Genomic DNA, 23899 nt, shown 5'->3' on the forward strand with positions numbered 1-23899 from the left:
TATTTGTAATTCAGACTTTTCATTAATCTTCCAATTGGTATGATTGACTTGTTTTTATTTACTGCATTTTACCTACTGACACCAGCTAAAGCTCTGGACTTGAAAGAATGTCAAGCAATGTCAGAATATGTCTGCTCTCTATTTCTAAAATCTTTTTAAAAAAGCAATAAAACGTCCACAATTATTTCGTTTCCTCTTTATACTTTGAATTAATACTGTCTGTGTTTAGAGACATTCAACTAGAATTAAAAGAAGGGAGAAAAACGTCTTTAAAGAGAAGCATATTTTTTGGTACTCTGGAAAAAGCTGAATGCTAGAAACAGGGTTGCTTTTCATCTGTTTTAATTCCCACTTGGAGAATACTACCCACACACAGAAACAATGAAGATTTAATTTACTCAGCAGTAATAAATACCTAAGCAGGCACATGATGTGTGTACTTGTCATCTCCCTTCTGGAAAATAGAATACAAGCACAAAGGATTCTTCAGATACGTGCCTGATCTTGCCCTCCACCATACATGTCTACAAGTATGTCTACAAGGATGTATTAGCTTCCCCTGAAATCTCCCCCACTTAATGTGGATTGCCTAATGAAGTTGCCTGACATTACAGATTTTGGGGGAAAAAAAGTTCTCTTTTGGTAATTTTTACTTACTTATCAGTCTGCAGTTAACCTGTTTCTTGGCAAACTTCAAAAATAAACTTTTACCTAACATTCAGCTACTGCAAAATAAACTACGTCTAGATTTAAATATGTGCTTTGTTTTTCTCCTAATTTGCAACAGGAAATAGTGAGCAGCTGGCAGTTTCAAAAATGTTCGTTGTGCGTACTGAAAACTTCTTTTTTAATTTCTAGTAAAAGTAAAGGTTGTTAAGGAAAAAACAAACAAACAAAAACAAACAAACAAAAAAACACCCAAAATCAAAACAATCCCCAAACAAAAAACCCAAACATGGCATATCTAGCCATCAAAAGCACAAGCTGTTACTGGCTCCATAAGGCTTTTGCAGCTATTAAGTCTCCTTTTTGCTCGCCCAACCAGTCACTGGAAAAGTTGTATTCATTTGTAACAAGCTTTAGACCAGGACTTTCAAAAATTCGTTTTCTTACTGAAGTCATGAGGACCTCTTAATTCTTGGTGACAAAACCCAGCCTAGTCTTGGCACACGCTTTATTTTTGCCAGCTGGATCGCCACTTCGCGAGAAGCCCTGCGGGCCAGAAGTACCTCGTGGGCAGCCCAGTTGGCAGTTATTTTTTTCTCCACTCGCCACTAGGTTGCACTAGATGAAGGATGCTGTGGCAAATATGCGTCATTTAATTTTTTTTTAATAAAGTAGAATCATCACGTGACAAGAGCGAATGCGAGAGAAAAAAAGCGAAAACGATCGGGTTTTTCATCGAAATCCCTTTTAAATTGCCTTCCTTCAAAAGGCTGAAAGAGCTGAATGGAATCAAATCCCGGTTCGCAGGTTTTTTTCCCAGGTTCCACACCACAAGCTCCCTAATTCTCCGCTTTCAGGTTCCTTTCCACTCCACAAGTATAAGTCAGGGGCAAGGCCTCCTTAAACTGGGGGTTTTCGCCAAAAAAGCCGGGGTCGCCCCCCGGGAAGGTCCCTATTTAGGGATTTATCGGGAGGGGACTGAGCCTGACGAGGCTGCAGGGCCGCGAGGCCCCGCCCCCCCCGGGTTCCCAGCACGCCCCGCGCGGGGAGGACGCAGCGGCGGGGGAAGGGCGGAGGAAGGGGCGGAGCCAGGGGAGAGAAGGGCGTCGGTTTTGCGACAGGGGCGGGGCGGTGCGGAAGCGGAAGTGAAGGGTGCGCTTGGCGGCGGCGGCGGGAGCTGCGGAGTCGGGAATCAAAACAAAGGGCCTGGGGGGGCGGGGGGAAGGCGGCGGGGCCGGAATGTGAGCGGAGGTGGAGCTGGTGGTTGAGGTGAGTTTGCTGGCAGCGCTGGGGACTAGTCCCCGACGCGCCCACTGCTCTGGGGACAACAGTTGGAGGGGGGAAGAGTGTCCCCTCCTCCTGTTTATTGCCGGCGGCGGTGGGGGGGCGGTTGGCTAGTCAGAGGGGTACGACTGGGGCTCACTGGTCAGGCCCCTACTGAAGGTTCGGGTTGTCTCCCCTTCAGGTCTGTTCACGACTGTCAATGCAGCGCCGCTGCTACCCTGTGGAGGTGTCTGGCTCCCTGCCCACACTAGTCTCCCTGCTCCCTATGAGGCCCTCCAGGTGCGGAGAGCATCCTTTCTAGAGCAATGTGTACAGTTGGAAGTTTAAGAGAGAAAGAAAAGGGCTGGTGTTTTTGCAACCCTCTTGAGCATTTTGCATCCTCCTGGGTCTGTCAGTACTCCCTAGGGTGTAGCCTCTGGCTTTAGCACTCTCTAGGGTGTAGCCTCTGGCTTGACCGATAGCGTTGAATTGCTTCAGGGCTTGAGTCAGTTGAGTTGCATTAGGGCTTGAGCCACTCCCACTAATTGTAATGCGACACGGTAATACACCTTAGAGTTTCCCTGGCACCTTTCTGTTATTGCCTAGAGTTTTCCAGTTAAATCTTTTGGACTTTACAACATCTGAGCTCAGGTACTCTGTTTTGCATACAGGGAAATTGAAACCAAAACGGTTTTCCTGCATATTTATTGAATTCTTCATTCAGCAATTGTTGATATGTGCCAGACAATGTACTAGGTGCAGGAGATACAGTAATGAGTAAGAAAGCATGATCTGTACTACCATGGTGTTTATATTTGTAAGGGAGACAGATAATAAAAAGCAGGCAAGTAAGATAATTTTAGATAGAAGAGCTATGAAAAATAACAGCAACAACAACAAAAACAGGAATGGGATGAGGTGACGTGTGGTGTGTTTGAGGACTAGGTTTGATGTTCATAGAAGGCCACTGCTAAATTTTCTACTTCGATTTTCTCATTTAATCCAAACAGCCGTGTAGGTGCTACTGTTATTATCAGGTCCATTTTACAGATGGGATCTGCGGTTCAGAGAACTTGTGATTTGTCTGAAGCTGCATAGATAGGAAGCAGGAGGACAGGGGATTAATACAAGGGCAGTCTGACGTCACAGTTTGCTCTCAACCATTATCTGAATTGCCCAAAGACTCAGAGACTTAATGGCAGAAGTGACACTCCCACTCAAATCAAACAACTTGCTTTGGCTACCTAAATTACTGTGTGTCATTCCTAGGAATATTTAGGAAAATTTCCGGGTGCAGGCCACTAACAAACTAATACGCTTGTACTTTCTTTTGCTTTTGTGGACCATACTGAAGGTACCTTGGTATAGTGGGAAGAGGTGGACAAGCTTGGTTATGTCCTCTTTCTTCTTGAGTGATCTTTGACAAGTTAAACAACTTTATTAAACTTCTGTTTCCTCCTCTGTAAAAATATGGCTGATTGCTTCCTTGTCTTTCACACAGATTTACTGTGGGAAAAAAAGGTTACATAAATGGATCTTATTGTCTTGTTTTCATCATTGTATCCCTTGTGCCAAGCACAGGCTTGTTACATAGTAGATACTACGTAAATATTTTCAGAGTGAGGAAATAAATAAAATGTTAAGTAAAAATGCTTTGCAAACTGTATTTAACTTGACCTGTTAGCTCCCTTTCATGATTGTCCTTGAAGAGGCTTGAAAGAGCATGTTGAGTTGTATATACCATGAACATCACAAATTTTTATGATCTAGAGAGGAGATTGTTGGGGGATAATATAAGATCTATATTTAATAGGAAAATCAAGTACCATAATTTACTGTCATTGTGGCAGTTAGCTCCATCTCTGTCTCCAGATTAACTCTTACTTTTGTAGGTAGCTGCTTTATTTATTCTCTCATTCAGCAAATATTTACAAAATATATTCTATGTAGAAGGCTCTGCTTGGCACAGCAATACAGTGATGAAGACAAACAGGTGGTGGGGTCCTTTATCTAATTTTTTTTCCCTAGTAATGCTGTGAGGTGCACAGGGAAGAAATTAGGCACACTTGACGGAGGAAGAAACTGAAACTTAATGACATTTTGTACCTTCCACATAGGGCCAAAGAGTATTTCTGGGTCTGTGGGCCTTATAGCCTCTGTTGCAAATAATTAATTCTGCAGTTATATTGGAAAAACAGCCATGGACAGAACTTAAATAAGTGTGTTCATAGACACTAAAATTTGAATTTCATATAATTTTGTCACAAAATATTCTTTTGATTTCCCCCAAGAATTAAAAAATGTAAAATACATTCTTAGTGCACAAGCCGTTTAAATACAAGCAGCAGTGGACTGGTTTTGGCTGGCAGGCCATAGTTTGCCTACCCCTGCTTTATGTGATCAGTTCTCCTAGATCTTAGATAGAGTGCTTATAGTGCCGTCTCTCCCCTTACCCCACTATGCAGATGTTAAAATCTCTTGAAAAGAGCATCTTATTAGGGAGATAGCTAAGATAAATTCCTTTCTGTATTCCCAGATGAAATTTCTGAAAGGCAGATTAATAACCTTAAAGTGGCCATTGTAGGTAAGAGTAGATAGTGGTTGGGGTATTATGGCTAGCACTTGAAAGTGGGATTCAGTTGTCCTTACCATTGACTGCCTCCATGCCCAAAGGGTACTGTTGATTTGATCTGCTTTTATTGTACTGCTTAAGACATGTAAGAGTGTTGTTGCTCTGGAGTAGACACAGCACATCTGGGACTTGAGATTTCTCTGTTAGATTTTTGGTGGTATATCAGATTGCACTTTCATAATAAGTAAACTAAGAAGGTGGTTCGATTTGTTCTGTAGCAGAATCATATTCAAAGTCCACAGAGGTCACTTAATTTGGACTTTCCATGCTCATATCAAAGACACAGTGGGATAAGTCACTCTGAAATTAATTTCAAAATCTTACGTAATTGATAATGAGGACTTGTTGTTCTTTTACTAAAATTACATGCTCTCTTCTGTTAACTGTTTAACTCTCATGGAGTCTTTAGGGAGAGATAGTCGAGAAGAATTAAGAAAAACCAAAGAAAATGCCTTTTCCGGGCTAGAGGATGTTGGCTCCAGTGAAGCAAAAAGGATCAGGGATATGCAGTATGCAAGATTTGGTTACTTCTCTCAAGCATGGGCTTATCCAGAGTTCATTTTTATTTGAAGAGCTATGTAATGTAAGGAATGGATAGAAGTTTATTGATATTTTATATTTTTTTATTAAAGTATAATCAGTTTACAATATTGGGGCAATTTCTGGTGTACAGCAGAATACTTCAGTCATATAGGAACATACATATATTCATTTTTATGTTCTTTTTCACCATAAGTTACTACAAGATATTGAATATGGCTCCCTGTGCTATACAGTATAAACTTGTTTATCTATTTCATATAAATTAGATTATAGATATTTTTTAAAGGTCAGATTGTTAGAATCCAAGCATAGTCAACCAAGTTTACCAGTTTTAGTAACCTGTAATATGCTTTGATAGCCATTCCACTTTTGTTCCCTAAGATCTGACTTGTTGGAAACTATTGTACCAAAAATATAGTCACACAGTTAATTGGTAGAATTTGTACTAATGCAGATAAGTAACACTGAAATCTCATTCTTAACAGGGTGGAAGAATGAAAGAAAAGAAAGATGAAAGAATGTTGAACCAATTTGTATGGCTGTATGATGGAAGGAAACGGAACTGAGAACTGCAGTAGAACACTTGGATGGCTTCAACAAGATAATGATGCTAAGCCATGGCTTTGGAAATTCTCTAATTGCTTTTCTCGTCCCGAGCAAACGTTGCCACTTAGTCCCCAAACGGTAACTATGTGCAAGACTGAGGACATAGAAAATTCCTTAGGCAAATAGATGAGAGATCATTTGGTCTGGGGCAGTCTCTCTCCCTGGAGTCCATGCCAAGTTTTCCCTCGCTTCCTTCTTATATTACTCCTTATAGCATGTTGTTATAGTTCCTGATTCAATGAGGGCATACTTTTTTAACTCCTGTACTTCCACACTGAATAACAGTAGATGTTTTACATGTGTGATGTTAAAATTTGGGGAAGATTAGTTTCTCATTAAAGTCACAGATTCCAAAGACAGTGTCCACACTGTAGAGTAAAATTGGAGGAAAGTACAAAACAGATTTTATTTTACTGTAGCCTTCTGAGTTTCGAATCGTAAAAATCAAGGAAAGATTGCTAAGATTGTGTTAATAATCTTTTTCTGTTCACGATTTCTCTTGATTTTTTTAAAATATGTGTAGAACTTCTTCCTTTGTCTTTTCATAGTGATTTTGCTTTTTCTGATTTCATTTCCTGTGTCATGTTATCACCTTTTTTTTTCCTGTTATACTTGGAATTTAAATGAGATGTTACTATTTATATAAGGGTATAGAAAATGACTTTTTAAAAAATTAATTGAATTCCTTATTTTCTCCAAGCTTTCATTATACAGTGACCTTTGTTTCTTGGTGTCGGTAGTTGGGATAGTTATTTCTTCCAGAAATATTTCTTTAGGGACAGTTAGGGTTAGCTGCTCAAGTAGTGCTTCCCGGGGTGGCAAGTCTTTCCCTCGTAGAGTCACACAAAGCAGAATTGCACTTTCAACTTCATAGGTCCAGAATCTCAATTTTTGTCAGTGGCACCTATAATTGAGTCTATTCAGGGAGACCAACTGACAATAACCCTGCCCATAAGAGCAAGACCTATATAAATCCAAAAGCCAATGAATTAATTTTCAGCCTGAACTGTAATAATTACCAAGAGGGCAGAACACCACTACTTATTGGCTGGTCAGACCATTGCTGTTAACCTTTTTAGGAAGAGCCTAACTGAAAATCCAGATTTCTCCCAAAAGAACATTCCCTCCCAGGTGAGTGTAGAATCATAGCAAAAGGAGTGAAATCATAGCAGTCAGATGGACCTGTCTGTCCTCTAAGGGATAACTGTGTCTCAATCACTGTATCAAGACGTCTTCTTCATCTTTATAGTGCCTGCACTCAGCCAATAAAGAGTATTGATTAGTTAGATCCCCCTTCAGCGGCCAGGTACTGTGCTGAGTGCTTAAATGAGATGCATTATTTCATTTTATCCTTCTAATAACTGAAGGAGGTACATTCTGTTGTTCAACTGACAGATGATAAAACTGAAGCCTGGAGAGGTTAAGTCACTTACCCAAAGTCATAAAACTGTTGAGTATCACATTCAAACCCAGGTCTCTGTCACCAGTGCCATGCTATATAACCTTTATAAACACAGTAGCCTTCTGTGTCTATTTTGGAGGCATATGACAAACTATTTCTCTTGTATCTTTTTTTCAGGTAGTTTTCTAATTACTCTAGTTCTTTCCACTGGCTACAAAATAACTTAGCATTATAGTTTTATGTCATGATACCCTAGGGTTTGCTAAATGTTATCAGCAACACTTTTAAGACCTATTCACAGATGGGCCAAGTGGGCTGATGGCTCATCTTACCCACGGTGTTTGAAATCTTCTCTGGAGGACCTTACTAAAACTCCGTATGGTCTGACTGCAAGAACCATTAAATATTTTCCTTAAAGCACTTTGCTTATAAGCCATCTCTAGTGAATGCTGTTGTGACTGTTGTTTTCATCCCACCTGTTTTGTCTTCAGAAGACCCTGTGAGGCAAGGGGAAGTTATCAAAAGGAAGTCACTGAGACACAGGTGGTTAACCAGGCTTGCTGAGGATGTAAACAGACCCCCTCCCCCGGTCTCTTAAAGTTCAGAAAGGACACAGTCTTAATTTTAGTCATCTGTTTTGATGTTCACTTCCCATAGACCTCTGAAGGGTGCCCCTGGTTTTAGCTGCCATTCCATTTTGTGTGGTTATGATTGAGTGATGTAAATATGTTTGAACACTTGCCATTTTTTAATGCAATGGGATGTGAGTAACCAAAAGTCACTGGCCTCAAAAAATTAACTTGTGTTCTGGTTTTCTCTTCTCAGAAAGATTACATGGAGAATAAGAAAGTTGCTGTGGAATTAAAGGATGTACCATCTCCCCTTCATGCTGGCTCTAAACTTTTCCCAGCAGTCCCACTTCCAGATATCCATTCTCTTCAGCAACCTAAAATACAGCTTTCAACTGTCCCCAAAGTAAGCTGCTGTGCCCATTGCACTAATGAACCCTCCACTTCGCCAATGCATCTCGGTGGTGGCGGTGGTGGTAGCGGAGGGACTGGTAGCTTGATTCCCCCGGGCGCACTGTTAGACTCGCAAAGCACCAGGACAATCACGTGTCAGGTAGGGTCAGGGTTTGCTTTCCAGTCTGCATCTTCACTCCAGAATGCCTCAGCTAGGAACAATTTGGCCGGCGTCGCAAGTGACTTTCCCAGCATGTGTCTAGAAAGTAATCTGTCTTCCTGCAAACACCTGCCCTGTTGTGGAAAGCTCCATTTCCAATCATGTCATAGTAACGTGCACAAACTGCATCAGTTTCCGGCTCTCCAGGGCTGCACCTCCTCCGCTGGCTATTTCCCCTGTCCTGATTTCACAAGTGGGGCTCCCGGGCACTTGGAAGAGCACATTTCACAGTCGGAGCTAACGCCTCACTTATGCACCAACTCTTTGCACCTAAATGTGGTACCTCCGGTTTGTTTAAAGGGCTCACTTTACTGCGAAGACTGTCTAAACAAGGTTTGTATCTTTTTATTTGTTATGTTGGGTGCAGCTGAGGTTTGAGGAATGACTTTTTTAAATAAAGTGAATATATCTTGAAAAAATCTTTATTTTGCATGGGTTGAAGACTCCGTGTGATGTAGCTTTCTCCCCATCAGCATAACTTCTTATGGTCTTGAAGAAAGCACAGGGTAAAATGGGAGGGACTGTTCAAAAAAGTACAGAGTAATTAATTATTCATCTAGTTTATGCTTTTAGAGTCTCTTGTAATAAATCTGTTTCCTACAAGTGAACCTAGCTCGGCAAAGCCTTGTGTTCTGTTTTGCCTTTAAAGGCCAGAACATAATTATGGCTTCTTATAGCTAACACTCACCTGATACATGGACCCATTCATGTAATATAGGTAACTGCATGTTGTTTTTTGGTAGTAATTTGGGGAACTTGAAACTTGGCCTCTGTCATGCCAGTGTTCAAGTGAAGACTTGACTTCCTTTTATGTAAAGTGTGTCTGAGGTCTCCATTGTAGCAGACACATACCCCAGAATGTAAAGATCTGATCATCTGAATGTTTTCCCTCATCATTTCAAGTCACTTCTTGAAGTGAGTTTATGCATTGATAGCTGATAGTTCTGGGAAAGGTGATTTGAAAATACATTTTCCAGAGGTTAGCAGATGGAAAGGAGAAACACTTAGAAAATGTATTTTCAGTTGTAGTATGTAACTCTGGGTTCTGAAATGATGTGTCTGAAACCTCCTCCTCTTTTTAAAAAAATTTTGAAACAGCCGGCAAGAAATAGTATAATTGATGCTGCTAAAGTCTGGCCAAATATACCACCTCCAAATACTCAAACTGCACCTGTTACTATTCCTCTGTGTAATGGCTGTGGAACCAAAGGAACAGGGAAGGAGACCACGTTGTTATTGGCGACCAGTCTAGGCAAAGCTGCTTCGAAATTTGGTAAATGACAGTATCATATAAAATGTGCATATTTAAATAGTGTTCAGTATCTGATACCAACACCACATTTAATCGCCTTTAAAAGATTCCTTGTGGTTTTAAAGCTACTGGGTATGTGAGTCTCCATTTCCATCTCTTGGTACAAATCTTTTTATTCTTATAGACCAAAAAGTCACTTGCCGTCTATGTTGGGCTGAGGCTGTTTGAGATCAGAAGCTTTGTATAGAAAAACGGGGGGTATATTAGGAGAAATAAGTGCTGGAAGGGACTTGGGGTCAGCTTAGGTTCACAATCACACTTGTTGGCTCTATGCTCCCTAAAAGTGCTTAGTATTTAGGAAGATTAGCAATGGCTGATGAAAAACAGTATTTGAAAATCTAAGATCATTTCTCTAAAAAGTAGTTGATACCTTATCTTCTAAAAACATTTTTTGAAATTTTGAATCAGATGTTAATGCAGTGTTAAAAATCATTAAAATCAGGACAGGAACAACTTCACCCTCAGTCTCCTCTTTATTGTCCTCCCACACTGAGTCGTAGACAAGTGTGAGCAGAGCATGAAGATCAGGCCCCAGAGCTACAGTGTCCGTTCACCTACATGTTAGGGTTCAGAGGGGTGTAACTGGCCAGCATGAGGATGGCTCGTGCTTTGTGATGGATTTATTGTGGGCTTAAAGTAACTGGACTTTTAGATTTGTTCTCTCCTGAAGAATAGGAATGATTGCTTAGAGATACTTCGGCAACTTGAGGATCTTTGTCTTACTGGGTCAGCCAGTGGGGCTTGGTATCCTTAAACTTAACATCAATCAATAATTTCGTTTTCCTGCCACTAAGAATGATAGGTAGCTACCTATTATCTTTAACATGTTACCTCTTTTTTACCATATGTAATTGAAAGTCTTCATATTTCTTAAGGGTCACCAGAAGTTGCGCTAGCAGGACAGGTGCTAGAAAACTTACCCCCCATTGGAGTGTTTTGGGATATTGAAAACTGCTCAGTCCCCTCTGGCCGCTCAGCTACTGCAGTTGTACAGAGAATCCGTGAGAAGTTTTTTAAAGGCCACAGAGAAGCAGAATTCATCTGTGTGTGTGACATCAGTAAAGAAAACAAAGAAGTTATTCAAGAGCTGAATAACTGCCAGGTAAAAAAAAAAAAAGAATTTTTATCTATTTTGATAGAATAAGCTCCTGTGATTTTTTTTAAAAGAATTCCAATTCAAAATTTATTTAATAATACACTTTTTTGCTAAGTTTGCAAGTGCAGAAAATAAGCAAAAAATTGTTTCTAAAGTACTGGAAATTATTTAATCATGTCTGTACTTTCAGTAAGGCTACTGAAGTGTGACTAGTGCTTGCCTGGTGTAGTGGTTACATACGTATCATTTCCTTTGATTTTCATAACTGCTCTGTGGACAAGGATTTATTATTTGAAATTTAAAAATGTGAAAGGCCCCAAGAGCTTAAGCAACTTTTTAAAGATCAGATGGCCAGTAAGTAGATGAGCTTAAATTTAAATCCAGATTGATCCCAAAGTCTCTTCTTCAGCTGAAATCAGAATCCAGTTCTTTGCTGCCTAAAATTGTGTATTTATGTTTCTTAAAAAAAAAAACTAATAAATCCCATTGTGTATTGTATGTAGTGGAGGCACCTCTTGAAACAAACTTTTCCTTGCTGTGGAGATTTTAATGTGAGCCTGATAGTTTGAACAGGAGTAAATGTATTTTAGCACCCTTAGGGGCAGAGGCCTCGCCTCTTCCACCACCTGATGGCAGGAGCCATAGACGATGTATGGCGTAGATGAAGGACATCACATACAGTCCCAGATCTCGTCTTAATCTTACAGCAAATCTCTGCTGCCCACAGATGGTTGGCAAAAGCTATTAGTGAGAGCTAATTTAACTACTTCAAATTCCACTTCTTTTTATTTATTTTCTGAAAGGGGGATGGATGAAGTGCAAAAGAAGATTAGACACAAAAAGTAGAGTTAATAGTGGATCCAGTTAATTTGTATGGAGAACCAAATTTGAAATTATTGAGATTTGATTGTAATTTTTTTCCTCCTAGGTGGCAATAATAATAAAAGAGTTTCCCCAAGAACTGTCTATTAAGATGTGGGCAGAACACATAGTGATTTTCTAACCTCAGCTCTTGCTCATTCATCCTTGTTATAAATTGCTGCAGGTAACCGTTGCCCACATCAACGCTACAGCAAAGAATGCTGCTGATGATAAGCTGCGCCAGAGCCTCCGAAGGTTTGCAAATACCCACACTGCTCCTGCCACCGTGGTTCTTGTGTCAAGTAAGTGTAGAAACATCTGCTAATTTCAGCTACACTCACTATGTGTGAATTATCATAGAAGCCAAAAACTGTTAAAGTAAAATCTGCCCCCAAAGATGCTGAAATACATAGGACGTATTTATGCTTATCTCTGAAAACTGTTTTAGGTCAAAAAAAAATGGGTCTACATGGATTTCTGTATTTTTCTCCTAGGAACTTGAGTAAGGAGTCTTGTGGAACCAAGTTTATTGAAGAAAATGCAATTTTTTAAAAAATCTTGGGCCCTGTATTGCTAATTTTTAAAAATCTAAGATGAATGATTTTCAAAGTTGAGGCTCCCCAGAATATTAACATTTGCTCTCTTTTACTACTGGAAGTAACATATCTTGGGGTTCAATATAAGTATATGGTAAAACTGTCTTGTCATGTTAACCCTTCTGATACGAAACGTGCTCCTGTTCTAAAAAGAGGTGGTGGGGGGGGAGCGGTTTTGAATACAATCCAGCCATTCCTTTCTTCTCAGTGTCGGTCGAGTTGCCTGTCTCTGTCAAGTGTTTCTAATGTTTGGGGCCGGGGGTGGGCTGTACCTTTTCTTTCAGCTGATGTCAATTTTGCATTGGAACTTAGTGACCTGAGACACAGGCATGGTTTCCACATAATTTTGGTCCATAAAAACCAAGCCTCAGAAGCACTACTGCATCATGCTAATGAGCTGATCAGATTTGAAGAATTCATTTCCGACCTGCCCCCCAGGTTACCGCTCAAAATGCCAGTAAGTGGATTTGTGTTCTTTTTTTTTTTTTGCCATTTTCCAAAGTGAGATTATGAAGGCCGAAGACAGCCCTTCATAGGAGGTCTCCAAGCCTAGGTGAGGCTGTTCTTTGTAATAGGCTGGTCAGATTTTGAAATTGGCCTAGAAACTTTCAGTACTTCTCTTACAAATATACGGAGAATTGATGTATATGAGTTTTGGTGGGTTTTTTTTTTTTTTCAGAGTATGGAGAATTGACTTTTAGATTTACCTTACTGACAACCACTTGCCAGTGACTCCAAAGCTAGCAGTGTTTTGTGTCAGGTGGCTAGAAGTAATGGAATGAGAATTATTACTCTTTTTGCTTCCAGGTTTTTAAGGGAAGAGAATATGGTGATGGTTTGCACATACTGTTACGGTTGGAGTGAAATAAGCAGAGTAATTGTACGGTTGTTAGGCATTTGATCCTTAAGCTCCAGCAGGCCTCTGAGTTTGTTTTCTATGGTTGCAATGCCTGTTGTGCGTGGGCACAGTTAGGAGCAGTGGTTGCTACATCTGTAGCCTATTAAGCCACTTGATAGGATTTCCAGCAGGATGAGCATTTCTGAGAGTCTTGATTTAGGGTAAGAATGTATTCTGCAGTACTGAGCTTATGTTGAAGCTATTTGGAGAATATGTACGTAATAATAGCAATAATGGAGAAGAGCTATGGTGTAGGTGGTCCAGAAGAATGGATGCAGTTTTAACATATTTTAATAACTTCATAGTTACAGAAGCACTGTAGGAATGATCTCTCCCAGTGTCCTCATTTTAGGGAGGAAGAAGTCAGCACTTAGAAAAAAGTAAGTGAGCCGTTGGAGATCACACAGCTCAATTGCGGCAGAGCCGAGGCTGGCCCTTGGTCTCCAGATTCAGGCCCTTGTTCTGCTAGTCCCACTGCACCCCCTGTACCCAGCAACACCAGAGTCTGGCCTGAAATTAAACACATGCTAAGGATGGTTTGCAGTTGGGGATCTCAGAGTCTTGCCCAAGGAGTAACATACATAGGCCCTACTCTGGTGTTTGGCACTACTCTCCTAATTCACTTTTGTTGGTATTCATCATGTTTTTAATCTGTTGACTATAGCTTATTTCCTCTCTTCCACCTCTGTTTGATAGTCACTTTTTTAACCTGAAAGGCCTTTAAGTCAAATGTAGCGTTTTAGATGAGAGATTGCCCACTGTAGAGATCCTTATTTTTTATGACTTTAAAAAAAAAAAAGACCTGATTATTTAAAACATAAAATCTTGCCACAGATTTTTCTCTCATTCATCAAAGTAATCAATCATCTTAGATATATCTCTCGTTTTCTGTCTTTTTTCAATCAAATTACATTTACCCTCTCCCATGGGAATCTCTGTTAGCTCCCCTCCAAGGTCATTAGCGAAATGGAGGTCACTCATTGTTCTCATTTTTTAATTGAATGTGTGCCCTCGAGTGACCCTGTTGTAACACTTTTCCTCTGTACCAGCAGTGCCACACCCTGCTCTATGTGTATAACCTACCAGCAAATAAAGATGGCAAGAGCATCAGCAACAGGCTCAGACGCCTGTCCGATAATTGTGGTGGCAAAGTGCTGAGCATCACGGGCTGCAGCGCGATTCTCCGCTTCATAAACCAGGACAGTGCAGCGCGGGCTCAAAAGCGAATGGAAAACGAGGATGTCTTTGGTAATAGGATCATCGTGTCATTTACTCCAAAAAGCAGAGAACTCTGTGAAACAAAGAGTTCGAATGCAACTGCTGATAAAGTGAAGTCTCCCAAAAAGCTTAAGAATCCAAAATTGTGCCTCATCAAAGATACAAGTGAACCATCTTCCAGTGCCAAAGCCGCACCTGGAAAAGGGTCGCAGGCAAATTCTGGATCTGCCACCAAAAATACCCATGTTAAAAGTTTACAGGTAATTGTGATACCTCTTGCTTTCTGAAGTTTATGGTAGGTTTGCTTTCTTGGTCTCTGTGTTTTATATGCTCATTCGCTTTTGGTGTGTCCTTTCCTCCCATTTTTGAGGATACTCAAAGCCAAGCGGTATCCTGTACAAGGTCTAGCATATCTTGGGGACTTAACTGTTAAACTCCCTTGCTCTTACCTCTTTTAAGGAGCTGTGCCGCATGGAGTCAAAGACTGGCACTCGAAACAGTGAGCCCCAGCAAGGCCACCCGAAGCCGGTAGCACCTCCTCACAGAAACTCAAGTGCTCCCGTGCCCACACCTAAAACCTCGGGGGCAGCAGAATCCGTTTACAAAACCAATCTGAAGTAGGTGCAATATTCTCCCTCCTAGTTGCTGATCTTAATGTGAAGGAAAACAAATAACCTTTTCCCTTCGCCGTTTCCCTCCATTAGAAGAGAGAACCTCAGTGCCCGCAGTGTTACCAGCTCTCCTGTAGAGAAGAAAGATAAAGAGGAGACTATGTTCCAAGTGAGTTACCCATCTGCTTTTAGCAAGCTGATCGCGTCAAGGCAAGTCAATCCTCTGCTCACGCCTCAGTCTTGGTCTTCTCGGTAAGTGGTTCTCGATCCACGGAGTGGTTATGTGCAACAGAAGCGGTTATGAAACGATGTTTGTTTAACAGAACTCAAGCAGTGCAGAGGTGCGTAATAAAAATAAGAGAAATCTTGCATCTCTTCTCCGTTAGTCCTGTTTTCCTCAGGTCACAATAGCTAACGTTTGAGGGCAGTGCTTCTCACCATTTCTCTCTCCTCCACGTGAGAATCTTGGTAAGCAGAGGTCAGAGGCAAAAAGCCTGTCCTGGAGTCCTTGGCCAATGATAGGAGGCACAGTAAGACGTCCTTACCATATCCTCATCTCTTCAGCGAGTTGAGGAAGAAGCCCAAGCTGACATACATTGGTTATTCTTACTCGTAGAGTAGTTCTAGGAAGCTGTTTGAGAAATGAGTGTCTCTGTAAACCACTGTAATGATCCGTATAACTCAGACCTTACTTAAGTTTTCTAAACTCACATGGATTAATTCTGGAAGCTTGCAAGACAGAGGGAGCCATAAGGCCATGTTGCATCCCATGAGCTCCTTCTAGCGTTGTATTTGTTCTGCTGAGTTGTAGAAGACTCACTATATTAAGTGACTTTGGACCTGTAAAATGACATCTACAAATTCATACAAAAATTTTTCTTCTATGGAGAAGGATTGCAACATGTGAGCAAGAATATCTAGCTTTTTCAGAGCCGTTTTGTTAGGGAGGGGTGAACGACTTACTGGTATCACAAGCTAATTTTCTAAGAATAAATGCCCAAAGTAGAAAACTAATTCATCAGGCCTGCCTGTAATTTCCACCTTCAGCTTTAAAGAATCCAATAAAAGAATATTTGATATTAAGTAATGTATTTGTTTTTGATAGGGTTCAGCAGATTGTACTTTTGACAGTGAGTCTAAATCTATGTATAAAAGCACATTTGAAAACCAAATTGTATTGTAGAAAGATGCTTTTTTATAGCTTCAAATGAAGTCAAAATGATATAAACAATAAGTAGAATAATAGTTTTTAAAAATAACCTCAATATATATGTTTTTTTAAGCAGGAGTATGTCTCCAAACCTTTTAAACAGAGCATCCCCACTTGCTTTCAATGTTGCAAGTTCAAGCGTTAGTGCCGACTGCCCGGACCCATTTGCAAATGGTGCTGACATCCAGATTAGCAACATAGACTACAGGTTATCCCGGAAGGAGCTGCAGCAGCTCATGCAGGAGGCATTTTCTAGGCATGGCAAGGTAACCTTTGCACTTTTGTTCTTCCCTTTGTTTAACCCTTTGCTGGCATTTCAAGTTGAGGGCTCTTAATTCAGTACACGTAGCCACAGCCAGGATATAAGCATTGTTGAATGAGCTTGAACCCCTTCCTTTTTCCTCTGGTCTGCTCGTGGGGTTGCTTCCTGTTCAGTTTTTAGGACACAACCCCAGAGAGCAAGAAGCCTGGCAGAGAAGCACTAGTGGTCGTGGGAGAGATTTAAGTGGCACTTTGGGAAATAAAACACGGATGGGTTTTAGTAAGCTCTGGCTACTGAGAGATGGAAGTAAGATTCAAAATAATGTCATCTGTTTTTGTTAATCTCTTTCTAAATCTGATTCAGTTTTTAGGTGCAGTTTGCTAAAAATGCACCTTTTACTGGTTCTTAAAACAGCTCTGCCCCAGGTTGTTGCAGGGGCTGGAGAAGACCCAAAAGACTCCCTGTGTGTGTTGGCCCCTGAGCCTGTTCTCAGAGAGCTGTGTGTGCCAGAACACCCTGGCAGGCCAGGCTGGTGTCACATCTCTGAAGGTCACCCATCCCAGCTCACTTAGGTTCTGGTTGGCAAGAGTGCAGAGTTCGTACAAGTTCCCCCGTGGCCTCACTAAAGTCCACAGACCAGCTCCTTAATGATTCATATTCAGTTTTGAGATAACAGGGTTCTGGGTAGACAAAGCATTCTGTTTTCCTTTTTACTCTTGTAGGTGAAAAGTGTTGAGCTCAGCCCCCACACAGATTATCAGCTCAAAGCTGTTGTTCAGATGGAAAACTTACAAGAAGCCATCAGCGCGGTGAATAGCCTCCACCGATACAAAATTGGCAGCAAGAAGATCCTGGTCTCTCTTGCCACAGGAGCTGCTAATAAATCACTCTCTTTACTGAGGTAAAGAACAAACAAACAAGCTACTTATTTCAGGAAATGATATTTTGGCCCAGAAACAATTTTAGAAATAAATAAAAATAAATTTTATCCCATTTGCAGCCCTCTTCTGATGATCACATGTGCAGTAATGCTTATCCTCCATTAATAGAGTTTGAAATAAGGTAGAAGTTAGAAATAAGCTAGTTAGAATAATTCATCTTGTTCAGGTCATTAATCAAAGATGAAGTAAGCTTAAACTTGGCAGGCACTTTGAAGTAAAATAATATGCCACATCTCCAGAACAGGTTCTAAAAATAGTCGACCTCTACAATAAAAGTTTATAAGCCTGGAAAGCCTGAAATCTTAGTGAAGGATGGATTTGTCTATAAGGGGTATAAGGTATAGAAAGCTTCAAGCTCTCAATCTGCAGATATATCCTTAATGTCAAATAGACACCCAGCCCCATAAGTCTACATTGCAACTAGATCTATCTTAGAAATTCGGTGATGATTTTATTCAGAATATACTTTGATTCTTCTTTGATTCTCCCTGCCTTGAGGGAGACTAGTAAAACAGAACTCACTCCTAAATATGTTTGGACTCTCAAAGATCTTATCTGTAATAATGTACTTCACCATTATTTTATTTTATTGTTATAATTTTTTTTCCAATTTTATTGCGATTTAGTTGGCACACAGCACTGTATACGTTTAAGGTGTACAGACTGATGATTTGTGCACCAGAAATTACCATAGTGTTGTAGGTCAGTTATCCTGAAAAAGACAAATGAACAAAAAAACTCATGGAAAAAGAGATCAGATTTGTGGTTACTAGAGGTGGGGGGTGAGGGAAGGAATAATTGGATGAAGGTAGTCAAAGGGTATCAACTTCCAGGTGTAAGATAAGTACTGGGGATATAATGTATAACATGATTAATATAATCAGTACTGCTGTGTGTTGTATGTGAAAGTTAAGAGTAAATCCTGAGAGTTTTTATCACAAGGAAAAAAATTTATTTTTCTTTAATTTTGTATCTATGTGAGATGATGGATATTCACTAAACTTACTGTGGTCATCTTTTTATGGTGTACGCAAGTCAAAACTTCACCATTATTTTAAGTTACGTCTTCATTTCCTAGAATAAAAAGAGTACTTATTGAAGAAAACTTGGAAAGTTCAGAAACAGAAGGGGATAAAAAAAAATCATCCATAATCCTATGGCTCAAATCACTCTTTAACAGTTTGTATTCAGTTGAATATCTTCAACTATGGGAATTCCTCTCCCGTGTCTCTGATACAAACTGCACTGTGGCAAGAGACATTCAAGCTATTCTGCCTTTTGCTCTGAAATAAGGTGTTTGTCTCAGTGAGTGAGACACAGATGTAGAAAGCCTTATGCTTGAGTCTGATGAAAATCCCAGTATGTGACTAAATAGTCTTTAATTGCCCTACCCCTGAAGCCTGTTCTTTTGAGTTTTTCTGGGAGATCAACTCTGACATAAACATGAATACATTTATTTTGCATACACATTATGTTAATCAGTTTTATTAACTCTTTATAAAATATAACTTGAAAGGGGGAGGGCATAGCTCAAGTGTTAGAGCGTGTGCTTGGCATGCATGAGGTCCTGGGTTAATCCCCAGTACCTCCTCTAAAAATAAATAAACCTGATTATCACCCCCAAGTAAAATAAATAAATAATACAATAATAAATAAAATATTTTAAAAATAATAAAATAAGCTATAACTTGGAGTGGAGAGGAAATCATCTGTTCTCTAATTGATTAAAATTTTGTCTTGCAGTGCGGAAACAATGTCTATTCTTCAGGATGCTCCCGCCTGTTGTCTGCCTCTTTTTAAATTTACAGATATCTATGAGAAAAAGTAAGTCAGAGTTGTTTTTTTCCATCGATCCAGTCAGTACTGACGGGTGACTTTCATGCATTAAACTGCAGTGGTGACTCTTGAGGAACTTCCAGCCTAGCGGAGGAAATGAGACAGACAGCAGTGGGCAGATTTAAATGCCAGTTTTAACACTCATTTTTAAAAGTTCGTTCATTTTTAGCAAGTTTAGACCTCAGTCTCCAAAGCTGTACTTTTTTTTTTCTTCTGGTCGACTGATTCGTTTTGTTATTCATTGAGTGAACATCTTTGAGCACCATCCAGACTGTAAGCTCCAGGACGTTAGGCACGGGGTCTGACCTAACACCGTGTCTTCAACACGCAGCGCACAGGAGGCACTCAACAAATACTAGTGGAATGAGAGGCTCAGTGGAGGATGCAGAGCTAGGAAGACAGCCCTTGTCCTTGAGGAGGTTATGTCTGGAAGGGAAAAGATGCTTACTATTTATTGTATAGAACAAAGAAAACTGTCCTTTAAAAGGAGCAGTGGGAAGGAGAAGATGCTTTGAGGATACAGAAGATGGAAAGAACTAGGAGCTTGACCGTTATCTGTGGATTCTGGGAGCCACTGAAGTGTTGGAGGAAAGAGGGGAGGGGAGAGGTGCGGTGGTGGGAACCACGCGTCGGGGCTCTTCAGGTGGCAGCGTGTCAGAAGGAATGAACAGGGGAGGGAGTGTGTGCACCAGTCCCAGCTCTGAGCAGATGCTACTGGAACAGAAGGAGCTGGGCACCACAGGAGTTTCAGATGTCGGTGAAATAGGACTCAGGAGTTAGTTTTACGTAGCAGGCAAGGTAAAAAGTAGAGGTCAGTTTGATGCTGAGTTTTTTGTCCTGGGTGACTAGGGGGAAGGTTATGTGGGTAAACTGGAAATAGAGAAATAAAGAAAGCTTGTTTAGGCGGTACAGAGAGTTTTTGATCTTGGCTTTGGATGTATGAGTTTTAGGGGGCTGTTGGAATATCTGAATAGAGAGGTCAAGTGGTCTTCTGCACATTTGGAGTCTCCCTCGGGAAAGAAGGTCTTAAGATATGGCAGTTAGTTGCCTAAAGATGATCCTGAAAGACTGGGGAGCAGCTGAGCTCAGAGGAGAGGGAGGAGAACCGAAAGAAGGCGGAATTGGATGGAATGCCACCAGGGACAGGAAGCTGTGAGAACCCAGAGGCAAGGGTGTTATCAGGAATGTGGGGTTGGCCTGAAGAAACGGTGTGAGGTTTGGGGTGGAGGAGGAGGTTGCTGGTGACTTGCAGGCCGACTCTGAAGAGTCCTGCAGAGAAGATCCTAAAGGGAGGGGGATGGCAGACTGGACGGGGAAACAGCCGAGGCAACTTCTGAGCGACCGACTGTTTCCATTATAGGGAAGATGAGAGAGCTCCGGACTGAGTGAGAGCACAAAGGAGACTATGTATCCGTGGAGTGGGCAGCATGGGCTGGGGGAGGATTTGAGGCTGGTGTTGGTAGTTTGGGAGATCTGAGCATTTAGGTTGGGCATTGGGGAAAGACCATTGGAGCAGCTGACATTTCAGGAGCACTTAACTATGTGCTAAGCTCTCTCCATACATAACCACATTTAATCCTTACATCAACCCTGTGAGGTAGTGATCATCACCCCATTTTACAGCTGGGAAAACTGAGGCCTAGGTTGGTTATGTAACTTGACTAAGGTCACACAGTTTAAGTCAGGATATGAACTCAAGTCTGTCTGCCTTCAGATCTTGTGCCTTTAAGCTCCAAGTATGAAAGACACAAGTTGGGGGTGATTCGGGCGTCCAGTCTTAGAGGAAGTCTAGGTCTGGAGGCTGAAGCATAGGGGATTCAGGGGTGTAGCAAGAAAGGGGGTATACCTCTTTGGAGGGAGGTGGCAGAGCAGAGATGGTGAGAGGTAATACAGAGAGATTTGGAAGTGAATGGGAGGCCAGTTTGAAAGGACTCATAGCAGATAGCTTTCCATCTCAGAAAATTAGGTGAGGCATTTATGGAGGGTGTGCGGGGTTGGAGGGTAGGTACCAAATGATATGTATAACCACTGTGAGAAGCAGCGGGCCAGAGATGACTGGGAGGAGTGCCAGGCATCATTAGTTCCACAGTGAATGAGTTTATAGTAGAATTATCCCAGTTTTATTTTCAAAGAGACAGGGGAACTGTCCTTGGATATAGCCCTTTATTTAAACAGGTCAGGTATTTCTCTACAATCAAAGAAAAGTGTTCCCTTTAGGTCATCATCTCTTCCTTGCTTTTAGGTTTGGACACAGGTTGAATGTGTCAGATTTATATAAACTAACAGACACGGTCGCAATCCGTGAACAAGGGAATGGAAGACTGGTGTGTCTCTTACCCAGCAGTCAGGCCCGCCAGAGCCCCTTGGGGTCTTCCCAGTCGCATGATGGCTCTTCAACAAACTGCAGCCCAATTATATTTGAAGAGTTGGAATATCACGAGCCTGTCTGCAGGCAACACTGTTCCAATAAGGATTTCAGGTACATTGCCCGTTTCCCTTGAGAAATCATCCTTTTGTAAAAGGTCGTGGAGCATCTGTTAGAATTACCTCGGGGATATTCCAGACCACTGAGAAATGTAAACTGTCTGTTTTGTTCTTTTTTTTGGCAGTGAACATGAATTTGATCCAGACTCTTACAGGATTCCTTTTGTGATCCTCTCTTTGAAGACATTTGCGCCCCAGGTTCATAGTCTTCTGCAGACACACGAGGGCACTGTGCCTTTATTAAGGTGACCGTGTCAAAGCCATTGTGTTACGATGCCTTTGCTCTCCTCTTTGTAGAAAGTCTGCCCTCAGCCTGCACCTCTCCCAGACCGAGTGCTGTACAATGCTTCAGATGCTTCAGCCCAGAATTTTTAGCTACCGCTTGTAGTCAAAGTATATCTGAAGTGGGATCCATTCACTCAGTATTTCAACAAGAAAATTTGTGTTTATTGCTGAATTTTAGAAATGTCAGCAAGAATAGGGCAGTTTCTTCTCCACAGAGAAGAGATTATTGGAAAGGCTATAGCAGAGGTGTGCACAAGTGCTGTGAGAGAGTGCACAGGAGAAGAGTCTTCTTCAGGAGTTCCTTTAACCACTTGTTGGGCCACCTCATAAGCTTAAGGCAACCATGTTGCCTTAAAGCCACCGAACCAATGTGTTAGAGGGGATTGAACTTGGAACCTAGTTAATTGCCTTATTTTTAACCCCCTCTGTTAGAAAATTGTCCAGAAATTTCTAGTCCCATCAGAATGCATCAAAGAGAGAAATGCCACAGGGATTGCCTTCCTAGGACCTTAATTTGTAACTTTCAAACCCAGATCCTTGGCATCTTAACAGAAATTATTTATTAATGGATATGTTCAAAGAAAGGCGTCTGTTTAGTGGGTGCTTTGCTTTTCCATCATTTAATTAACCTTTTTTCTCCCCACCACACTGCAGCTTTCCAGATTGTTACGCCGCAGAGTTTGGCGAACTAGAAGTAGTGCAGGAAAGCCGAGGCGGGGGCGTCCCTTTAGAACACCTCATCACCTGCGTTCCAGGTGTCAACATTGCCACTGCACAGAATGGCGTCAAAGTAGTTAAGTGGATTCACAACAAGCCCCCACCTCCAAACACAGGTAGGTGTCAGGTGTTTGGTCCTCCTGAGCCACCGTCTGCTGCAGGTGCAGGCTGGTGGCTTTTCTCCTCAACAGCAGCACTATTTCCCCATCATGAAGCACCATGGGCGTCTCCTGTGATCTTTTAAAAAGTGCTGAAGGTTTGGCAGAACTAGGCTTTTTGAAAGTACCAGTATAAATTATGTAAAGAATTTAAAATCCCACAGTTATAGATCTCTCTAGTTACATAATTTTGTAAAGCTTTTTGGCTTGCCTTTAAAAGGCATTCAGGTATTTGAAGGAAATACCTCTTGAATGCAAATTTACTTTGGAAATGTATTTTGATGGACATTTCTGACTTTGTTAAGTGTGAGAATAGATTTAGCTCTAAATATAAGGGACCAGGACATTTGAACCGAGATTCGGGTGAGTTTCTGGGCAGCCCATGAGTTGCAGATGTCTAATCTTGTTACCTGTACCCAGCACTGTAAGTTGTTGCCTTCATATTGACACTTCCTTCTCTTTGGCCCCAGACACTTCCTCCTTTTCTTCTCCCACCTCCCCCTGCCCTATAGGGAGAAAAGTAAGGATAACTAGGGAGCTCTGTTTGTCCTGAGCTTCTTACCCTCCTCCTCCTGCCTTTCCCCTCAGGCCTAGATCCCTCCGGGTCCTGTGTGTGAAGCTGCTCCCTCCTTTCTTTCTCCTGTGTCGTTAGCCCACTAGGCTTTTATATAGGTTTCCATTTGATTAATTATACTTACATGATTCAAACTTCTTAATTACATGAATGTTCAAGATAAATGCAAAAACCTGTTTTTCAGTTTTATCTCATGCTAGTTTTACATCCTTGCTTTCCATGGTTTCCTGGGCAACGTTTTCAGCACCTCTCTGGGTTAGTTAGGGTCTCCTGGGCTACCTGCTTGGTAACGATTTATAACTATGTTTCTGTGAGAAAGTTTATTAGTGTCCAAGTTACAAATGGATCTTTGACGTACCACCAGTTTATAAGCTGGAAACTTTCTGTGTATTTACACTTCCCCTTTAAGTTAACGCTGTGGGGAGCTATGCTCTACTTTGGCAACTCAACTTGGAGAAGTAGTGGGAAAGCATATGCCAGCCCGTGAAGAGGTTGGGCTAGCCTATTGGTTACATCGGACCTGGGTTTAACAGCTCTCTGAGAAGC

At 41.2% G+C, this 23899-nt stretch overlaps 1 protein-coding gene across 8 annotated transcripts in view; it reads left to right on the forward strand.

Annotated features, from left to right (window-relative positions):
• The first annotated feature begins 1800 nt into the window (after nt 1–1800).
• Nucleotides 1801–23899, forward strand: part of MARF1 (meiosis regulator and mRNA stability factor 1) — a 39094-nt gene continuing 16995 nt past the window's right edge. Inside the window, exons 1-17 of one of the 8 annotated variants that reach the window (XM_074346303.1) lie at nt 1801–1935; nt 5590–5788; nt 7938–8087; nt 8595–8627; nt 9393–9567; nt 10482–10708; nt 11748–11865; nt 12444–12616; nt 14107–14535; nt 14735–14892; nt 14980–15138; nt 16170–16362; nt 17081–17259; nt 19043–19123; nt 21378–21614; nt 21745–21864; nt 22559–22737. In XM_074346303.1, coding sequence (XP_074202404.1) covers nt 5648–5788; nt 7938–8087; nt 8595–8627; nt 9393–9567; nt 10482–10708; nt 11748–11865; nt 12444–12616; nt 14107–14535; nt 14735–14892; nt 14980–15138; nt 16170–16362; nt 17081–17259; nt 19043–19123; nt 21378–21614; nt 21745–21864; nt 22559–22737 — 2752 coding nt within the window. In that variant the 5' untranslated portion in view covers nt 1801–1935; nt 5590–5647. Of the gene's footprint in view, nt 1936–5589; nt 5789–7937; nt 8628–9392; nt 9568–10481; nt 10709–11747; nt 11866–12443; nt 12617–14106; nt 14536–14734; nt 14893–14979; nt 15139–16169; nt 16363–17080; nt 17260–19042; nt 19124–21377; nt 21615–21744; nt 21865–22558; nt 22738–23899 lie in introns of all 8 variants that reach the window. The other 7 variants (XM_074346297.1, XM_074346298.1, XM_074346299.1 and 4 more) reach the window with 7 other exon arrangements.

This window comes from Camelus bactrianus, chromosome 18 (genome assembly GCF_048773025.1).
Source record: "Camelus bactrianus isolate YW-2024 breed Bactrian camel chromosome 18, ASM4877302v1, whole genome shotgun sequence".
NCBI classification, from domain to species: domain Eukaryota; kingdom Metazoa; phylum Chordata; class Mammalia; order Artiodactyla; family Camelidae; genus Camelus; species Camelus bactrianus.